This window comes from Protobothrops mucrosquamatus, unplaced genomic scaffold (assembly GCF_001527695.2).
Source record: "Protobothrops mucrosquamatus isolate PMUCROS unplaced genomic scaffold, P.Mucros_1.0 scaffold1915, whole genome shotgun sequence".
In the NCBI taxonomy this organism is placed as follows: domain Eukaryota; kingdom Metazoa; phylum Chordata; class Lepidosauria; order Squamata; family Viperidae; genus Protobothrops; species Protobothrops mucrosquamatus.
Window position 1 is genome coordinate 142,219 of NW_015388039.1, and position 18,144 is coordinate 160,362.

General features: G+C 37.6%; 2 protein-coding genes across 2 annotated transcripts in view; one reads left to right on the forward strand and one right to left on the reverse strand.

The window, feature by feature from the left end:
- RAVER2 (ribonucleoprotein, PTB binding 2) overlaps nucleotides 1-14,839 on the forward strand; it is a gene marked incomplete at its 5' end in the record, with an annotated part of 47,370 nt that extends 32,531 nt beyond the window's left edge. Inside the window, 8 exons of the mRNA XM_029285595.1 lie at nucleotides 286-384; nucleotides 628-733; nucleotides 2,122-2,387; nucleotides 5,506-5,617; nucleotides 6,446-6,594; nucleotides 8,611-8,700; nucleotides 11,193-11,318; nucleotides 12,861-14,839. Coding sequence (XP_029141428.1) covers nucleotides 286-384; nucleotides 628-733; nucleotides 2,122-2,387; nucleotides 5,506-5,617; nucleotides 6,446-6,594; nucleotides 8,611-8,700; nucleotides 11,193-11,318; nucleotides 12,861-13,007 — 1,095 coding nt within the window. The remainder of the gene's footprint in view (nucleotides 1-285; nucleotides 385-627; nucleotides 734-2,121; nucleotides 2,388-5,505; nucleotides 5,618-6,445; nucleotides 6,595-8,610; nucleotides 8,701-11,192; nucleotides 11,319-12,860) is intronic.
- Nucleotides 14,840-15,507: 668 nt separating this feature from the next.
- JAK1 (Janus kinase 1) overlaps nucleotides 15,508-18,144 on the reverse strand; it is a 61,516-nt gene continuing 58,879 nt past the window's right edge. The window contains exon 26 of the mRNA XM_015823569.1: nucleotides 15,508-17,311. Within this exon, the coding sequence (XP_015679055.1) occupies nucleotides 17,210-17,311 (102 nt within the window). The 3' untranslated portion in view covers nucleotides 15,508-17,209. The remainder of the gene's footprint in view (nucleotides 17,312-18,144) is intronic.

Consider the following 18,144-nt stretch of genomic DNA (forward strand, 5'->3'; position numbering starts at 1 on the left):
CCTTTTACCATCTTTTAGAAGAGTGAAATGTAAAATAGGGCATGTGTACTAGTTCTCAGTAGCAAAATTTAGTAGCTGTCCCAAAGCGATATGCAGTGTTGTCATTTCACAAATATGTGATACATCTTTAATGTTGAAAGGAATTCTGAATTTTGAAGACTGGATCATATAGTTGGTGAAAGATATATGAAATGAATTTATCTTTATCTCTTTTTCTTGTTTGGAATAATATTTGTTCCATATGTATATAACTCTTACATAATTCTATTCCTTTCACTCTTACAGGGTCCTGTTTTTGGAAATGCATCAAATTTGTTGCTACAAAATTTATCACATCTACATATGGCACCACTATCAAAGATTGAGAATATGCAACCTAACAGTGTGAGTTAAAATAGGCCTGTACTTATAATTTAGGCCAGACTCCTAGATAAAATGAAGAATGGAAATGTCTTCTAATTCATATTTTTGTTGCCAATATTAGTAGCAGCAGTAGTAGTATTTCCTTTTTCTTTGTCTTCTGTTATCAGCTAAGATGGTAAAACAGAATATGTGCATTGGAAATCTTTGGAACAATTTTCATCAAATACATTTTAAAAAGTAATCTATAATCTTTTTTCTTTGTAGAAACCAAGTTTACTTGGAGAACCGCCAACTATGTTGCTTCAAACAACGTTAGGAATGGGGCCTTTACCACAAGCGGCCACAGACATAGGGAGTCAAGGAGAACCATGCAAGTGACATTTTGTTTCCTTTATAATAATAGAAATTCACCTTGAAAATATAGTCCTCACTTACTGACAGCCTCATTTAGCAACCATTTGAAGTTACATTATAAAAAAATGCTCATATTTACAACTGTCACAGCACTGGATGGTCATGTGATAATTTTAGGGACACAATTTTAGGGACACAATTCAATATTAAATATCTTAATTTAATAGCCAGATATGTGAGTTAATTATTTTTGCCCAGTGGCAGAAATAGGGGCTCTAACTTTATACTTTACACATTTATTCATTTATTCAATTTCATTTATTCATCTCAAACCAGTGGGTGGCGAACAATCATAAAAACATTTTAAACTATTAAAACATAAATACAAAAAATAAAATTAAAATTACATTGTGTGCACTGCATTGACACCCTATATCAGTGATGGCGAACCTTTTAGAGACCGAATGCCCAAACTGCAACCCAAAACCCACTTATGTATCGTCGGGTGCCTGGTGGGCTTGGCCCATTGGGTGAGTGTGGCCCTTTGGGTGGGCGTGGCCAATTGTTGGACGTGGCTGCAGTAGTAACGGCAGACTGGGTGGGACTAAAAAGTTCAATCAATCAATTCCAACTTTGCAATATCTTTTTTTCCCCACGAGTTGAAATTGATTGATTGATTGAACCTTTTTTTTTGCACACAGCGGTGGAGGCCTAAAGCGGAAAGGTTTTATAAACCCAGCTGAAGGTCTAGGACTGGGGCGACGGCGCGCGTGCCCACAGAGAGGGCTCTGCGTGCCACCTGTGGCACAAGTGCCATAGGTTCGCCACCATGGCCCCATATTGTGCCCTCTTATTCATATTTATTTAAAAGTTGCAGTGTGTTTAGTAGACTTTCTCTCGATAGGTTGTGCCTTAGTGTTGCAACCTGCTACAGAAAATTTAGATTTAAAACCTTTTTATTTTATATTTTTATTTTCCCTCCAGAAATAACAGAAGTTTACTACTATTACGGTGTTCTTTAAAATATAATTATCATTAACAATATTTCAAGAAACAAATGGTATATGGATGTCAATTATTAATTAGTGATCAAATTAAATATTGTATATCTCAAAGAGACCAGCATTTCCCATTTTGGACATAGAAAAATAGGATGACTGCTGTCATCCAGAATTCCATTCTTAGGGCAAATCATAAGCAGAATTTTCTTCAAAAATTAGTGTATAAAATGTGAACAGTATGGGGTGCATATGTATTCTTCAATAGGCTTGCACAGTATTCAGTAAGTAAGTACAGTTCAATAATTTGTTGCAAATATCAACGTGAACCTTAGCGCTTTTCATGTAGTAAAAATCCAGTGGTCTGTTCTATAACAGTTTTTTCTATTTATGGCTGATTCTACAGTACCTCATCAGAGTACCGCTCCAATGGCGATGGCAGCAGGGATTGGTTTACTGCCATTCTTCCCAAACCAGCATGTAACTGGGCAAGGAGTGCCAAGGCAAAATAACACCCAAGAGAAGTTGCCATCTTCATTGGAACTGACAGAGGGCACCGGCTCCACATCTGAAACCTATCTACAGAGCTTAACAAATGTTGCTGCAGGAGGCCTACAGGGAGGACACCTCAGCCAGCAGAGCCAGCCAAAGAATGCTGACCCAAGCATTGGTGTAAGGAAATGGGATTCAGCTTTTTTTCTTTCTTTCGCTCTTGCACTTAACATTCATTAGTGTTGCAGCCAGCAAGAAGTTTTACAATTGTTTTATCAGCGTTTCAATCTTAATTGCAAAAAGCATTTTCAAACAGATTATTAATTCTAAATTACAGTGAAAGACTAATGGCTTTTATTAAAATGTAGAAACGTAATGAAAAGTGTTTCCTGTCATTTGCAATTAATTGCTCTATTTGCGTTAAATATCAGGAAGATGAAATTTGCCTATCACGCTAAGCCGTAAGGTGATTATGGTTTGCAAGCTATAAGTCTTAGATGCAATTGAAAAAAGTCAGTTAAAGTTTACTCAGTTTACCTTAGTGAAATAAAACATGACCTAGCATGATACCTAATGCCATCAAGTTTACTGCAGTTGTTCTGCAGCAGAGTTTCCTCTTAACCAAAATTTGAAACCTGAACAGTTTTACTTATGGCAGGATTGATTTAAGATTATCCTTATAAGCTTAGAGATTTCTTTGCATTTATCTTTAAGCTGATACAATCCCCAAGAACTTAGGGCTTGGAAATACATTTTAAATCATGGCTTATCATTTTTTAAATTATATACATAATTTGCATGTATGAGATTTGTAAGGCAACTGCTGAATAATATATCAATATTTCACTGACAAAATAGCAAACAGACCTGTGAAACTGTTCATTCTGGATAAATTTTCAAGAAACATTTTCTGAGGAAAAAAACTCACAGTTTTTATCAATTTTAGGGAATTTTCATTCAAAAATACAAACTTTTTAAAAATGTGGTTTTTCTTTTGTTTCATACTAATAGACTTTTATTCCTTTTTTCTTTCTCTCTCTTATATTCTCCACTATTATACACAAATATTTATTACATTCATCTAGACAGTTTTCTATGAACAGTGTAATAATATGCATTTTGAAATTGTTCCATTGAGCTGAGTGGATCCTACCTCCAAATTAATATTTTCAATTACAATTGTCCAGTTCCTAAGTACACTCTGCTCAACCTGATAGGAAGGGATCTATTCTTAATAGATAAGTAAGTGTGCAATCCCCTCTTCCTTCCGAAAACTAATTTTTTTCCTGTTCACATAATGTTTGATACTAATGTGGAATTAATTAACAGTTTGGGGCATGTTCTGAAACATGACAATCTACTGGCAAATATGAAATCTTTTAGGTTAGTACCAATAGGAACAGGTGCCTTGGGTACAATCCCCAAAACATCTGGAGCACCGCTTGAACAGCATCAACATTGATAGAATCACCATCAGTCAATTGCAAAAAGCAGCTTTACTTGGAACAGCTTATATCCTGCACAGATAACTTTAACGCCATCTAGCAACATCTCCCTATCCTGCAATGGACACAACAGGTGGATAAAAATGCCAATTCCAGTCTAAACATCTGACAGTGCGATGAACCATAGACTTATTCAATATCTGGAAATACTGAATTTGTCGGACCTGAACACCCTAATTTTACAAAAAAACAAAAACAAAACCTAACCTAACCCTGCTTGGAGCTGCCTATATTATTAGATGCTACCTTGATAATTCTTAGGCCTTGATTAAGACTTGAATTGTTAAGTTTTAACCAGTCTTATACTGTAAATCTAACTGTGAATTACCCACACATAATTTATTATTAAATTATTATTGGGAAGAACTTGATGCAAATAAAGAGTCACACCAATTAAAGGACTAGCAGCTGTGACTCCATGTTGTGAACAGATAATAATTGATTAAACTTGTATGCTGCCCAGATCTCAATGGCTCTGGGTGACAATCAGACAAAGAAATTTCAATCAAATCAATAAAACATAAAAAGGACAGATAAAAGATGGCATATACACACCCATACCTACATACATGCTGTAATAAAGCAGGAGGACTAGTCAAACATTGTTGCTTCTTTCAGTAAACACTCATTGTTTATAACATACATGCTGCTGCCAGTATCTTTTAAAAGGTCAGTTTTAGTTCAGCTGAACCTCAGTTCATCCAGAATAACTTGTTCAGACTTCCATGCCACGATGTGTTTGTTTTGTACACACCTCTATTTTACAGCATTTCATCATTTTTTTTCTGCAACAGCAGCATTTATTCTCTTATATCCATTTTTCCTATCTTCTTTTACTTCGCAAACTTTTTAATGCTTTCCATTATCATAACTTTGCACAATGTTTGTAATGTAAACTTTTTCATTCTGTTCCAGGCAGCTTCCATTTCCTCTTTACTATTCTGCTTTTTTAGGTGGCATAACATAATCTTAATGCCATAGCAAATTTGTGTTATCTCCCTCTTCCTGTACATAGAGATATTGCTTTGATATGGCTCAGAAAAGAGTATAGTTAATATACTTGCCTGTTTTCCTTTTAGTAGTTTGGCAGATAAAGATCTGTCTCCCAGCCTTTAGGTTAACTGGCTAATCTGGTTTTACCAGTCTGATTTAAGGTTACTTTAAGACAGTAAAGATGATTATTTAGTCATTCATTTTGCCTTTAAGAAGGAAAGGTTATATTCTGTATTGGCTCCTAGACTAGTTTCCTTCAGTTGAAAATATCCTGCCTCCTATTCAGTATAACAAAAAAGAATGCTACATTTTTGTTGTCTAAAAGAAAGAGACATGAGTTGATTGTTGCATACCAACAATTCAGCTTAGACAGAGTTTGCCCTTCTGGCTTCCAAGCTTTTAAAGCAATATCTCTATGTACAGGAAGAGAGAGATAACACAAATTTGATATGTCATGCCACATAAAAAAAGCAGAATAGAAGACTCAGGAAAAAAAATCACAAAAACCATACAGGCATTTATATTATATGTGAGAATAGCTAAAACAATGTCATGTACGTAAGCAAGAGCTTGAACATATAATGACTTTTTAGCACAGATAAGTTTTTGTGTGTGTGTGTGTGTGTCTAAAGTGGTAATTATTGTGTTATCCTTTAAAAAGAATGGATAAATTTATAGATAAATAAAAAAGAATTAAACATTGTAATGGTACTTCTAGTTAGTTACTTGAGAGGTTTTCTAATGGAAAATCACTTCGTACTTCAGCTGTAGTTATGTGATGAAATGTATCTGTTTTATAGAGTTGTTCCAAAAATCAAACCTCTCTACTTGGAGAACCTCCTAAGGAAATACACCTCAGCACAAATCCCTACTTGAACTTGGCAAGTGTTCTGCCTTCTATGTCTTTTTCAGGTAAGCAGGGAGGGGTCAAAGAGATTATAATACTTGCAGATAATACAATTATATTGTTTGGTATAATTTAAATCTGGAACTTGCCTTTAAGAAGAGTTTACAATAAAAAAATCCACTGTTGCTGCTGATTATCATACAATCCACTGCAGGATGGTCTCATTATTGAAGAGTATGGGCCATAATCTACTATACGTGTCCAGTGTTTGTTAGTAGATAATTTGTTTTACAATTCCCAGAATAGGGCTGAGAGAGTGTAGCTGAGATTAAGTCCTTTAAATTACAGTGGTACCTTGATACTCATTGTTAATTGGTTCCAGGAGGTGCAACGAGTACTAAAAATGACGAGTGCCAAACAAATCACCTGATTTACCACATGACCTTTTGTTTCAGCTGGGAAAGACTTCCTGTTTGTCCCTATTCCTATGTCAGCAACCTTCCCAGTATGGCTGACTTCCTGTCCTCCCTCTCTTGCACTGTCACCCTCTTTTGCAGTGACCTTTTCAGCATGGCTGACTTCCTGTCTGTTCTCTACGGCTATCCCCCTTTTTTAATCGTTCCAAACAAACAAGGACAACATTTTTTGCTTCAAAATGCATCGAATACCAAATTTGACGAGTTTTGAAGCAGTCAAGTACTGAGATATCACTGTATGCTTCTTAGTGCCTTATTTTATTTTGTTTTAAAAAGAATAGCTCTATGCCTTTGTTCTGTTACGAATTTATTTAATATTGTACTGTGTACCTATAAGGGCCTTTGGGGGAAGCAAATGTGTTTAAAACTACTTATACCTTGTTATAATTAGTAATAAATTATAATTTCTTCCTTTAGGAGCAGTCCCCAACAAAGCTAATAATACTAAGTCACAATCTGTAGTTGCAAGTAACTCAGTCAACAGTGTAAATGCTCAGGGAAACACACCACAGCATGCACTGGAAAACTCTTTTAACTACTCACGACAATACAGTGATTATACACAGGTATGTGAAAGATATATAATGTCACTGCAGCTGATGACAATATATTCTTGTGAAAGCATTAGTTCTCCAGACTGATGATAATTGAGAAACATCAATCAGCAAGATTTGCAGAAAAAGTCATATTTCCAGTGCTAAGAACTGGAATACAAGTAAATAGTGAGTGATATTGTTGTCCTGGAAAAAAAACATACTGTAACCATATGGTACTAATATTCAAAAGAGTTCTGATAGTGAATTCATGAGAATAAGAAATTAAATAATCTGCAAATTAGAGATCATACTTGGTATAGTGCGCCTGTTTCTTTTGGCTGTCAAGAGCTGTTAGCTGTTAATTTAATAGCACCTCTCTGTAGGTTGTGTAGAAGAAGAAACAAAGTGTGCAGGTAACTTATACAAATTTGGAATCCCGTTTCCAACAGCTATAAGAAACGATTGTATGATTTAGAAGCATAGCGAGGCAGATGGTCTTCAAATGGTATGTCGCAACTATTAGCACCCTTGGAATCAGCTCCAGAGCTATAACCATCATTGCTTCCACGAGAATTTTCTGTCACTGATGTGTAATATATCTGTGGCATGCATAAAAACCATGAACAGCCTTGGTAAAAGGAGCTGATTTGGCTGGATGATATTTGAAATTATCTTCTTCTAATCCCAAGAAAAACCCAAGGAAGGCTCATTCTTATTTAATCTAGGCCAATGATTCCAGATTCTGGATATTTTAAATTTGTTGGGATGCCTTCTCCTTTGACCTATGACTGTAGTGGCGAACCTATGGCACGCATGCCACAGGTGGCACGCAGAGCCCTCTCTGTGGGCACACACGCCGTCACCCCAGTCCCAGGCCTTCAGCTGGGTTTTATAAAACCTTTTTGCTTTAGGCCTCCGCAAAAAAAAAAAAAAGGTTCAATCAATCAATCAATTTCAACCTCTCGCAGAAAAAAGAAAGATCTCGCAACGTTGGAATTGATTGATTGCAGCCACGCCCACCCAATGGGCCACACCCACCCAATGGGCCACACCCACCCGGCACCCGACGATACATAAGTGGGTTTTGGGTTGCAGTTTGGGCACTCGGTCTCTAAAAGGTTCGCCATCACTGACCTATGAAATATCCAATATTCCCAAACTACTTCTCAAACACACAACAAGTATTTGTATTATGTGGCATTATTATAAAAAAAAGCACAAATTGCTGATTATATAAAGCAACTCATAACATGCTGCTTAGGGAAATCTTGGTATAATTAACCAAATAGAGCCTTGTATTAAAGGCCAATTTTAATACAGGATTTTTTAAAAAAGGCATAACATTAACCATAAAAACAGATCAAGCAAACTCTTCCTTAGTGGAAGAGTTGTTTGTTTTTTCCGTTCAATACGGTCTGGTTCTCGGAGACCTCCTGGACAAATCCCTGAAGTTTTCTTGGCAAGATTTTTCAGAAATGGATTGCCATTGTCTCCTTCCTAGGGTTGAGAGATAGAGATTGGCCCAAATACACCAAGGCAGGACTAGAAAGCATGGTCCCCCAATTTCTAATCTTAACCACTATCCAGGGGTAGGCAACCTCGGCTCTTTTATGACTCATTGACTTCAACTCCCAGAATTCCTGAGTCAGCTATGCTGACTCAGGAATTCTGGGAGTTGAAGTCCATGAGTCATAAAAGAGCCGAGGTTGCCTACCCCTGCACTATACTGTACTGTAAGTTGAAGCTAGTACTCTCTAGTTAGCAAAGCCCCTAGAGAATGGCCTGCATACCGCTACTTATAAAAATAACCTGGCAGTCTTGAAAGTTATATTGGAAGTTTGATATCATTTGGCAAAAAAGAATTTGTGGCTACCATTTTGATTATGTATTGATTTATATGAAATGTAATCTAAATATTGCTTTTTTGCTTTAAATGAGACAAGACTGAATTGGGGTAACTGGTTTGCAAAAACGTGTACTCTTTTGGTGTCATACAATTGGCAAAATAATAATTATGGAAAAAAAAAATGCTTTTGCCTTTTGTAGGATTCAGTCCAGCAGTGGTATCAGCAGTATGCTCAGGCGTACCATAGCATTCAAACTAAAGCAGGAGATTTAGAAAACAGTGGCTCAGATGTAAGTTTGTTTCATTTGTTTATTCGCTCGGTTTATATCCTGCTTTTCAATTATAGTATCTTTCTTTTAAAAATTAGGTACGGTTTTGTTATTTTCATTTTCTGATTTTATATATGCTCAAAGAAGCAGCCCATTGTTATTTTTTTTCTTCCTATTACAATCAAATTCACCTGGACCAAATATTCTGTAGGAATGGACACCCATAGAAGTCAAGCAGATCCGTGTCCCATGCTTCATTTCCAACCTGCTTCTCTTTGGGTAACAAGAAATTGTTCAGAATTGGCTTCGGAATTTGGTGGGGAGGCAGGAGTAAAAAGTGCTGATGCATTGTTCTGCAAACTTTATAATTTTGGCTGTAGTCTAGAAAGAAATTTAATTCAGAGGAGTTTTTCCCCAGAGTATGAGGTGGGAAGCAAGGCTGTGTACTATTATAATTTATGCATAAATAACACTTCAAGTTGCAAACCTGTGTTTTCATTTTCTTGTATATGTGCTCTGTTGGGTCTTTTTGGCAATCCTTTTTCATGCTTCACTGAATTTTTCACATGATTTATCAGAAAATAGCCTTACATTACATTGTCCATTTAGCTCTATATTGTCTACAGTAACTACTCTTTAGAGTTTGACTGGAGCCTTCCCAAACACTACCCAAAGAATCAAGGAATTAAATCTCTGTTTTGTCCTAGGAAAGCAGCAGCTCTGCTCTGGGCAACATTTCCCATCTTCTTGTAAGGGATTGTGTAGAACAGAGGTCCCCAACCCCCGGGTCCGTGGATTGGTACCGGGCCGTGGCATGCCAACAACCGATCCGCACAAACAAGCAAAGCCCCATCCATGGGATGCAGGCAGCACACAAAACCACTCCGGTCCGTGGAAAAACCTTTCTCCATGGAACCAGTCCCTGGTGCCCAAAAGGTTGGGGACCTCTGGTGTAGAGAGTAGCAGTAGAATCTCCGGAGAATGTCTTTTACTATAGGGATAGGATGACTTGTCCAGAGTTTGAGTTTATTCTACTTTCACCATGTGGATCAGGGATCAGATATCAGGCAAAATTGGCTTATCTGCCAATTTTGCATAACTTGCAGCTTCTAGAAACTCAGAGCTAATCTCTTACAGAGTGAATTGACATTCCAAAGTCAGGGTATAATTAAGAATGAATAGATTTCTAGTGAAACTTGTTGCGACAGATTCCTGGAAAAGCTTTGCTTTTGGAGATTACATCCAGTATATTTCTGTCACCTAGACTTTATTTTTATATTGTGCTTTTCCTAGCTATATACCACTAAAACTCTCATGTTTGATACTTTATACCCCTTCATTTGGGTGAAACAGTGCATGCTTGAGAAACAAACATTTTTTTAATCAAAGTACCTCAGGCTAACTTGCAGAATGCATCCAAAAGCCTGGATGCTTGACCCCCCCTGGGACTGAAATTTGGCAAGGTTGCAGCCGCTTTCTGATTACACTTCCCAGAAACCCATAGGTTCCATGGCGCAAAGGAAGATGGGAAAAATTTATATCTGCTCACATTCCTGCCTTCCTCTGGCCCTTGCACCCAATCAGCTGGCAGCAAGACTGCTTTGGAACTGAAGTTTGAAATCTCTGAATGGCTAGTGAGGAAGAACAAGGGAATGATTCGGATTCCTACAGGCAAAATAAGAGATGCTGGTGGTTGACAGATGAGTCCTATTCTTCCGTGGAATGAAGTTGCCTTTTGGGGACAGAGTAGAGTGAAAGGGTGCAGTTTTCCATATGGTCCACAGCTGCCTTTTCCCACCTCTCTCCAGCAAAATGTAGGCAGTTCCATGGTTAGTAGTAGTAGTAGTAGTAGTAGTAGTAGTAGTAGTAGTACTCTCCTGAGGGGAGGGGAAATGACACAAATCTATATTATATGTGGAAAGAGAAAGGATGAGGGAGTGACTGAGATGGCTGCTGGTGCGGTAGGGCTGGCTGGATTGTGCTGGCAAAAGGTGAACCCTGTTCCTCCCTGGAGAGAGAAGGAATGTGGAGCAGGGGTGCAGGTTTCCTTGGAGTTCACAGCTCCCTTTGTTACCCCTTCCCCAGCAAAGTAGCAGACAGTTCCATAGGTCAGCTAAGGAAGCGGAGGAGCCTTCACCAGGACTATCCCTTCCTGTCATGAGGGGAGAGGAAATGGCAGATGCCTACAGTATATATGGAAAGAAGAAGGCCAACAAAGACAAAGATGATACGTTGTCTAGTGGGAATTTAAGGCAGTGCCTACTATATGTAGCTACTTTATCTTTACAACAGTGCTATTACACATTAGGCTGTAGCGATGTAGCAAGTTAACTAGTGAACTTTAGAAGCAAGAGAAACTCAAGACTAAAACTCCTCTACTCCATTCTCTAAGTATTATGCTAGAGATATACCAATCTTTCTGAAAAATTTGTTATTAATTTCTTGCAATTTGATTTCTTAATTGGTTATCAGCTTTTTAACCCACATTTTTCTTTTTCTGTTTTGTTCTGTAGGAACCCACTGGAGGAGTTTATGGTGATTATGGTACCTATTTACAGGTTATGCCTTCATATTATGCTGCAGCCCAAGGATTCTTTCATCCAAGCGCCTTGCCATTTACACCCCAAAATCCCCTGAAGGTAAGAAATATTTCTGATGGAGCATAAAAGTACAGAATGCATTAAACACGAGCAACATTTAGATCAGTGGTTCTCAACCTGTGGGTTGGGACCCCATTTGGGGTCGATCTACCATTTCACGGGGGTCGCCAAGCAAGGCTGTCCGCCATTTTTTTCCCCCTTTTCCGGTGGGTGCCTTACCTCCCTTGGGCTGGGCCAGCTGGTGGTCGGCCTGCTCCGTATCTGCCGCTTGCCAGCTACGCCTCGGCCGGCGCAGGGGGCGAAACCACGCATGCACGGCACTCCCAGGCAGGGAAAGTCCTTGACTTATGACCGGTTGGGTAGTCCTCAACTTGTGACCAGTTGGGGTCGCAGCATTAAAAAGGTTGAGAACCACTGATTTAGATAGTTACAATCCAGAGTTTCCAAAGTCCTATAACATGTTGAGATGCATTGAAGGATAAGTAGGGCAGAGTTTAATCTGCTATAATTTGTTTTTTTTCCTCTTTACTACAATATATAAGATCCTACGTTTTGAACAGTTATGTATCCTCAGTTGAGATCTTGTGTTATCATTAAGTGTTCTGAGATAGTGCTAATTTATTAGAGTTGCTGTGAATGCTATTTGTCTTTGTTATTTTAATAATGGAACTTTTTCAGAGTAACCATGAAATTGGAATCAACTTAGGTCTCCTGTAGTCAGGGTTTCACCTGCCTCATGTAGTCCTGCTCTAAAAAAATTAGCAGCTTCTTTAAAGCCAATATCCTAGAAGGGGCAGCATTGGAAACTGCAGATAGATTTCTTTTCCACCTGCAAGAATACTTTTATACAACTCCATCCAGGAATACATAACCCAGGGAAATAAAATTCTGAAACCATTTATATCTGTTAAGATCATTTTCTTGTGTGGACCATGGTTAGAGTTTATCAAACATCAAATTCAGCATTCTCTAGGTCAGAGCTTTTCAACCTTTTCACCCATTGTGCCACTTTTACGCTATGGCAGCATCCGAGTACCACCTAGTAAGGTGTCAAAAACCTGATGACCAAAAAAAAAAAAAAGGAAAAAAGTGATAAAGTACAGGTAGTCTTCAACTTACAACAGTTCGCTTAGTGACTGTTCAAAGTTACAATGGCACTGAAAAAAGTGCCCCAAGCCACAGCCGAGCAAGACACCTGCCTGCCCGCCCGGCCGCGCTCTTCCTCCTGTCCGAGGTTTTCATTGTTGTAAGCATTTCTGTTGAGGATTGACAGTGGGGGTGGGGTGGGGGATGTTTGATTTTTATTCCCCCCTCCTCTGCTGCGTGGTTGCAGCAGATTTTGGTCACTTCACATGACCCTGGGACACTGTGACCGTCATAAATATGAATCAGTTGCCGGTTCAGCTCATTCCCCTCCCCTGCTACCAATTTTCTAGGATGGTCGCGTACCACCTACCAGGTGCCAATGTACCACAGGTGGTACCCGTACCACTGGTTGAAAAGCCCTGCTCTAGGTTTGACTTTACTATGATTGACACATTACTATGCACATTACTATGACTGACTTTTTATAATCCTTAGATGACTCCAGTAAAAAATGAAAAGCGGAGCTCTTCATACCTCATCACAAATCCAGAAGACAATCCAGTGGAGTATGTTGGCCCACACCCTCAGGGCTCTGGAGTGCATTATACAAAATTGTACCTTAAAAGAAAACGTGTCTATTAAGATTTCTATCTAATTGAAATCAAAATCACTTCTTGTGGCATTCTTGCCACTGTTATCCTTTAATGTATATTGTAGATAACATGTGCAATAGTATTGCAGAAATTAGTTTTGATAAGGAAAATGGTATGGGGAAGAGGCTCTTGTCTTCCAGATTTAATTTTGTTGTTGTTGTTTGGGTTTAAATACGTTTAATATGTGTTTTAAAAGGACAGCAATGTTATGGTGTGAGAGCTACTCTCAAGGCAATGAAATAATAGAACTTTCCTACAGTCTTGCTGAGAAACTGCATTGATACCCTTAAAAAGCAATAATGCTGGTCAGTGATGTTACAAGAAATCTCTTTGATGACTTAAGGTCCTTGGTTGAAGAGGATTCATGTTTCATTCTGTTGTCTGTTTCACAATAATAATGATACACTATTATTGAGATGATTGAGTTTAGATTTATAACTTTCAAATGTAAATAATATCAAGACAACTCTCCTAGCAGTAAGTTAAAAAAAAAAGTCAAGATACACATGTACTGAAAATAATATTGTTGAAATATAAAGTATGTATGACAAAGTTTCTGTGGAAATGAAGGACTGATATTAGATTTACATCTGTAGATGTTGGCCTTTAGAGTTATACATACGAAATCTAGACAATATTTAAACACATGTTCAAATTTAGCGTGTATGAATATTTAATATCCAGTTGGAGCTGAATTTATATTAGTCACTTGCATTTAATTAAATGAATATGCGTTCCAGATTGTTCTTGCAGACACCTGATTTATCTCACTTCCAACTTGGAAACTCTTTGTTGTCACACTTTTTTGACCATTTGTGGGGACGCTCCCCAGAAGTAATACTTTGTACATACATGAAATGCTTCTGTTGATATGCTTTCTAACTGGTTTACTTTTCTTGTGAGTAAAAATGTATTTGAAACAGGCTTCTTTACTACTGTGTGCTCACAGTATTGAGAACTGTAATATGGCTTTACCCATAAAAAATTAAGTGTATTTAAATTTGATTGAAATGTTTATTGGAGTTGTGCCACTGAGTTCAATGGCAGCTTTATTGCAGCAAGCAGCTGTTCTGTAGAATTAGACCTAAGTGTCATATTTTAACACTAAGTAATGGGTTTTGGTTGTATGCTCCTGGAAGAAGGCAGACACTTTTGGCAGCATGTATAGTGCAACCTTAATTGGACCCACTATATTTATGTATTGGTCTCATTACATTTCCATTACCTTTTGACTAATCAAACTCTTCAAAAACGGGCAAGTTAATGTTCTTACAAGCCTATATAATTTAGTCCACCTCGCTCATATAGGACGAGGTTAAATCAGCTGAAGAATGTACACATTGGGCAACCAGTCAACTTTTTTTAACCTGCAATAATGTTACAGAAATTTAGGAAATAAGCAATTATGATAAGATTGTATTTTCTGATTATATCTTTATCAAGTGACAGTCCTATAGCTGGTTTACAAAGTGAACCTCCTCAATGTATGCCTATAGTAAGGAATGGGAGGAGTGCAAAAGTTCAATGACTTCGTCCACAACTTTAATATTATAGTTCTGTGAATATATCACAGCAGCATGAATAATTACTTTGTCTGTGCCCTCAGATTGCAACTTTTAGACATATGCTAGACTTGAATAGAAAAAAACCCAGTAGAAATGCAAAAAAAACCCCAATTAATTAGTGTCTCCTCCATTTGCCCATACAAGCTCAAACAATACGCCCTTCCTTAATTTAATTGTGGGAAGCTTTATAAAAGGCTTCTTTGTATACATACAGGGAGGTGAAGTTCTGCACAGAAGTCCTGTACTTTGTAAGATAAAGAAGTCCCTGCAGATTTTACTCTGCTAGTCATTTCTGACTCTAGGAGGCAGTGTTCATCTCCATTTCAAGGGCCATTGAGCCGGTACTGTCCAAAGACATTTCCGAGGTCATGTGGACAATATGGCATCATGGTGCACGGTTACCTTCCCACTGAAGTGGTACCTATTTATCTAGTTACATCTGCATGCTTTCGAACTGCTAGGTTGCCAGAGATAGTGCAAGGATGGGAGGCAACCCAGTCATGCGACGCTCAGGTATCGAACCCGGGCTCTTGGTTTTCCAGCCGATAAGCCCAGTCTTAATTGCTGAGCTATCGTGCCAGTAGAACTAGACTGAATTTCCAGCAGGTATCCAATAGTAGACCAAATATTTAACATCCAACAGTTCTTTATGAAATAGTGCACCCTTGCCCCAGTGGCTTCTAAGAAACACTTTTTAAGAAAAAATCCTATGCTTTGTTTGGCCATAATTAACCAACTGTAGGCATTCAAGTTGGTATGCACAGTCATAATCTTTTTTAGTGTGTTCTTTCTGAGGTTGTTACACAGCCCAATGAGTCATTATTTGGGGGCCCCTATAATGAGCAGCTATCAGGGAAATGGACATGAAGATGACAAACACAAAAATGGCTAAGATGAATCAATCATTTCAAAGCACGCCAAGTACAGGTTTGAGCACAAAGTCTTTATTTAGAACATTTTTAAAAAATGGATGAACATTCCTGGATAAAATCAAGAAGTTTTTTTTAATAAAGAATAACAAAGTGCATATAGAATATTTATAGATTACATAAAAGAACAGGCAATTTGAAAGATGGGTTAGGATTAAAATTACATTTTACATTATTACAAATCTTACAGAATTACTCTGTAAATGCAACGTTTTATTTTAGGAAAGAATAGCTTCCTTTTAAAGAAGAATGCCCTATTTTTCTTTTAACCTAAAAAATACTTGTGAATTGACGGTGAAAAGGACAATCTGGTAAATCCAGTATCATGACTCCTTTTCATGTATATGCATATTGCCATTTTCCTTCAATTCAAAATATAGAAGGGATCAGGTTTAGTTAGAGTCAACGGATTGGGTTAAGTCTACTTAGAATTGACCAATGAAATTAAAAGCCTTTCTGTAATAGAACTGTAAAGTTCTATTTCCTTTATAAACTGCGGGTAAAATACATACATTATTGGTGAACAATGTATTGTATTATATTTTGTCTGTGGCAACATCCTTGTGCAGAAGGGGCATTGCAATTCAGAATTGAAGATACACACAAGTCACTCCTCTGGCTAGCTGCTTAGTTTGTTGATTTGTCTCATGACGTTTATTAAAAAATATTATCAGGCATGCGGTGTGTCACTTCAATATTGACATAATGCTTTTCCATTTATCTATTTGCCTCACATATAAAAGGTGGGTATATAAAAATCCTGCATTCTGCATAAGACCTACTGTATAAAAAAAAATAAAAATCAAAGTTGCATGAGTGTTTCATTTGGAAATTTCCCCTGATAGTAAAAGGAGCAATCATTGCCATTTGGCGATGGCCCAAATATCTTAATCTAACATTCTTCCCCCATCCAAAAATGACAAATTTAAACAGACCATTCTCATAGTTTTCCATTTAAAGGGAAGTAAATAAATGAAAACATCAAACAATGTCTTCGGGATGAATTACTAGCGGAGGTCTTGGCTCTATACACGTGATCAGGCTGGGTGGCACCAAGCATACAGGAAACAAGTTTACAAATACACAATATACAAAAAGAAATAGGCTGGGACATAACTAGTGAATTCCCAACAGTATGCTTTACAGTAATTTCTTCCAATTTCTTCCTATGAATAGTAAGTATCCATAATATGATATAAATTTTTCCACTTTTAAGTTGACTTCAAAAGTATCCTACTCAGTTAGGTGGATAACTGAATATGAAGATTACAGATCCATATATGTCTTCTCGGTGGATAGGAATATTTGTATGGCTCTTCTGGCAAAAACAGTATTAGCATTTTTGCATAATATACATTTTCATGAAGAAGTAATGTAACATGCAGCATACTTTAAGGCCATTATTCTGACAAAACTTCTGCTTTCTTTTAAAAATTCTGATAGCATTCATATGTTGCACAGACCAATCCTATTTTCACCAGTTAGAACCTAAAATGAACGGAATAGAACAGTTCTGGCCATCCCACAGATGTCAACTGCCAAGCACTGAATGCTTTTGCTGCTTGGGCTGACTGAGTAGCAAACTCTTTATTTCCAAGCAAAAAGGAATAGGGCATTACTGAATTGCAAAATTACAAAACGTAGCAACAGGCCGTCTTTTTAAAAATATTTAACAGTAACAGTATAAAAATGTGAGATTATAACTTCGTAATGAGTGTTTCAAAGCCTTGGATCAGATTGTGAAAAGTTGTCCTCTCACCAGGATCGTGTACCCAACACTTTCTCATCAGCTGGTTAACCTAGAAAATAAAAGGCACAAAGGTTCTCACCACGACATTTGCTTTCTGAGGCTGTGACAGCATACAAGGCACATTTTCCCCCCCTCCCTTATGGGAGTTTGTTTCTATAACTATCTTTTAAGGGAACCCATTTAAGAAAGAGACTCTAATTATGCTTAAGTGTTCTGTAATTTGTAAGGCTATTAAAATATGCTAAAATTGATTATCATACAGTATTATTACATGCTTCATTTCATTGGTCCGTGCTTGATAAAAAAAAAGAAAATGAGACCACCTGGCATAGAACAGATATATGTCTGGTATACCTTGGCAGGCAAATAGCCCATTTGTAGCAGGGAGTTAAGAAAAGAAATTAAAATATAAAGTCTAGACACAGAATAATTATGCCTTTGTGAAAATGCAAACTTCCTTACTAGCTAAGAGAGAATTAATTTTTGAGGCTATGTAAATGTAAAAAATTATGGCAGCTAAGAAACTATCTAAGGAAATGCAATTCTGGGATATTGTCTTTAGTAGCTCAGATGGAGTCTTTTGCAGGTCCTACAGGACCGCATGCAGCTTGTCAGCTAATTCTATGTGCAGTTGGTGACAAAAATGCTGAATCTTTTAAAATCTTTTAAGACTGTAGATAAAACTTTATCATGTATTAAGCATGAGGATGGGGTGTGGAACCCCGAGAGGTGGCATGCAGCAGCTACAGACAAAAAATTAGCTAAATTGGCCAATCTGAGAACTTTTTTACAGGGGTGTTTTAACAAATTTTTAGGGGGATCCAGGGTGGGTGGGAGGGGGGGGGAGGTTCCCCTTAGGTCAGGACCCGCCATGTCTGGGGG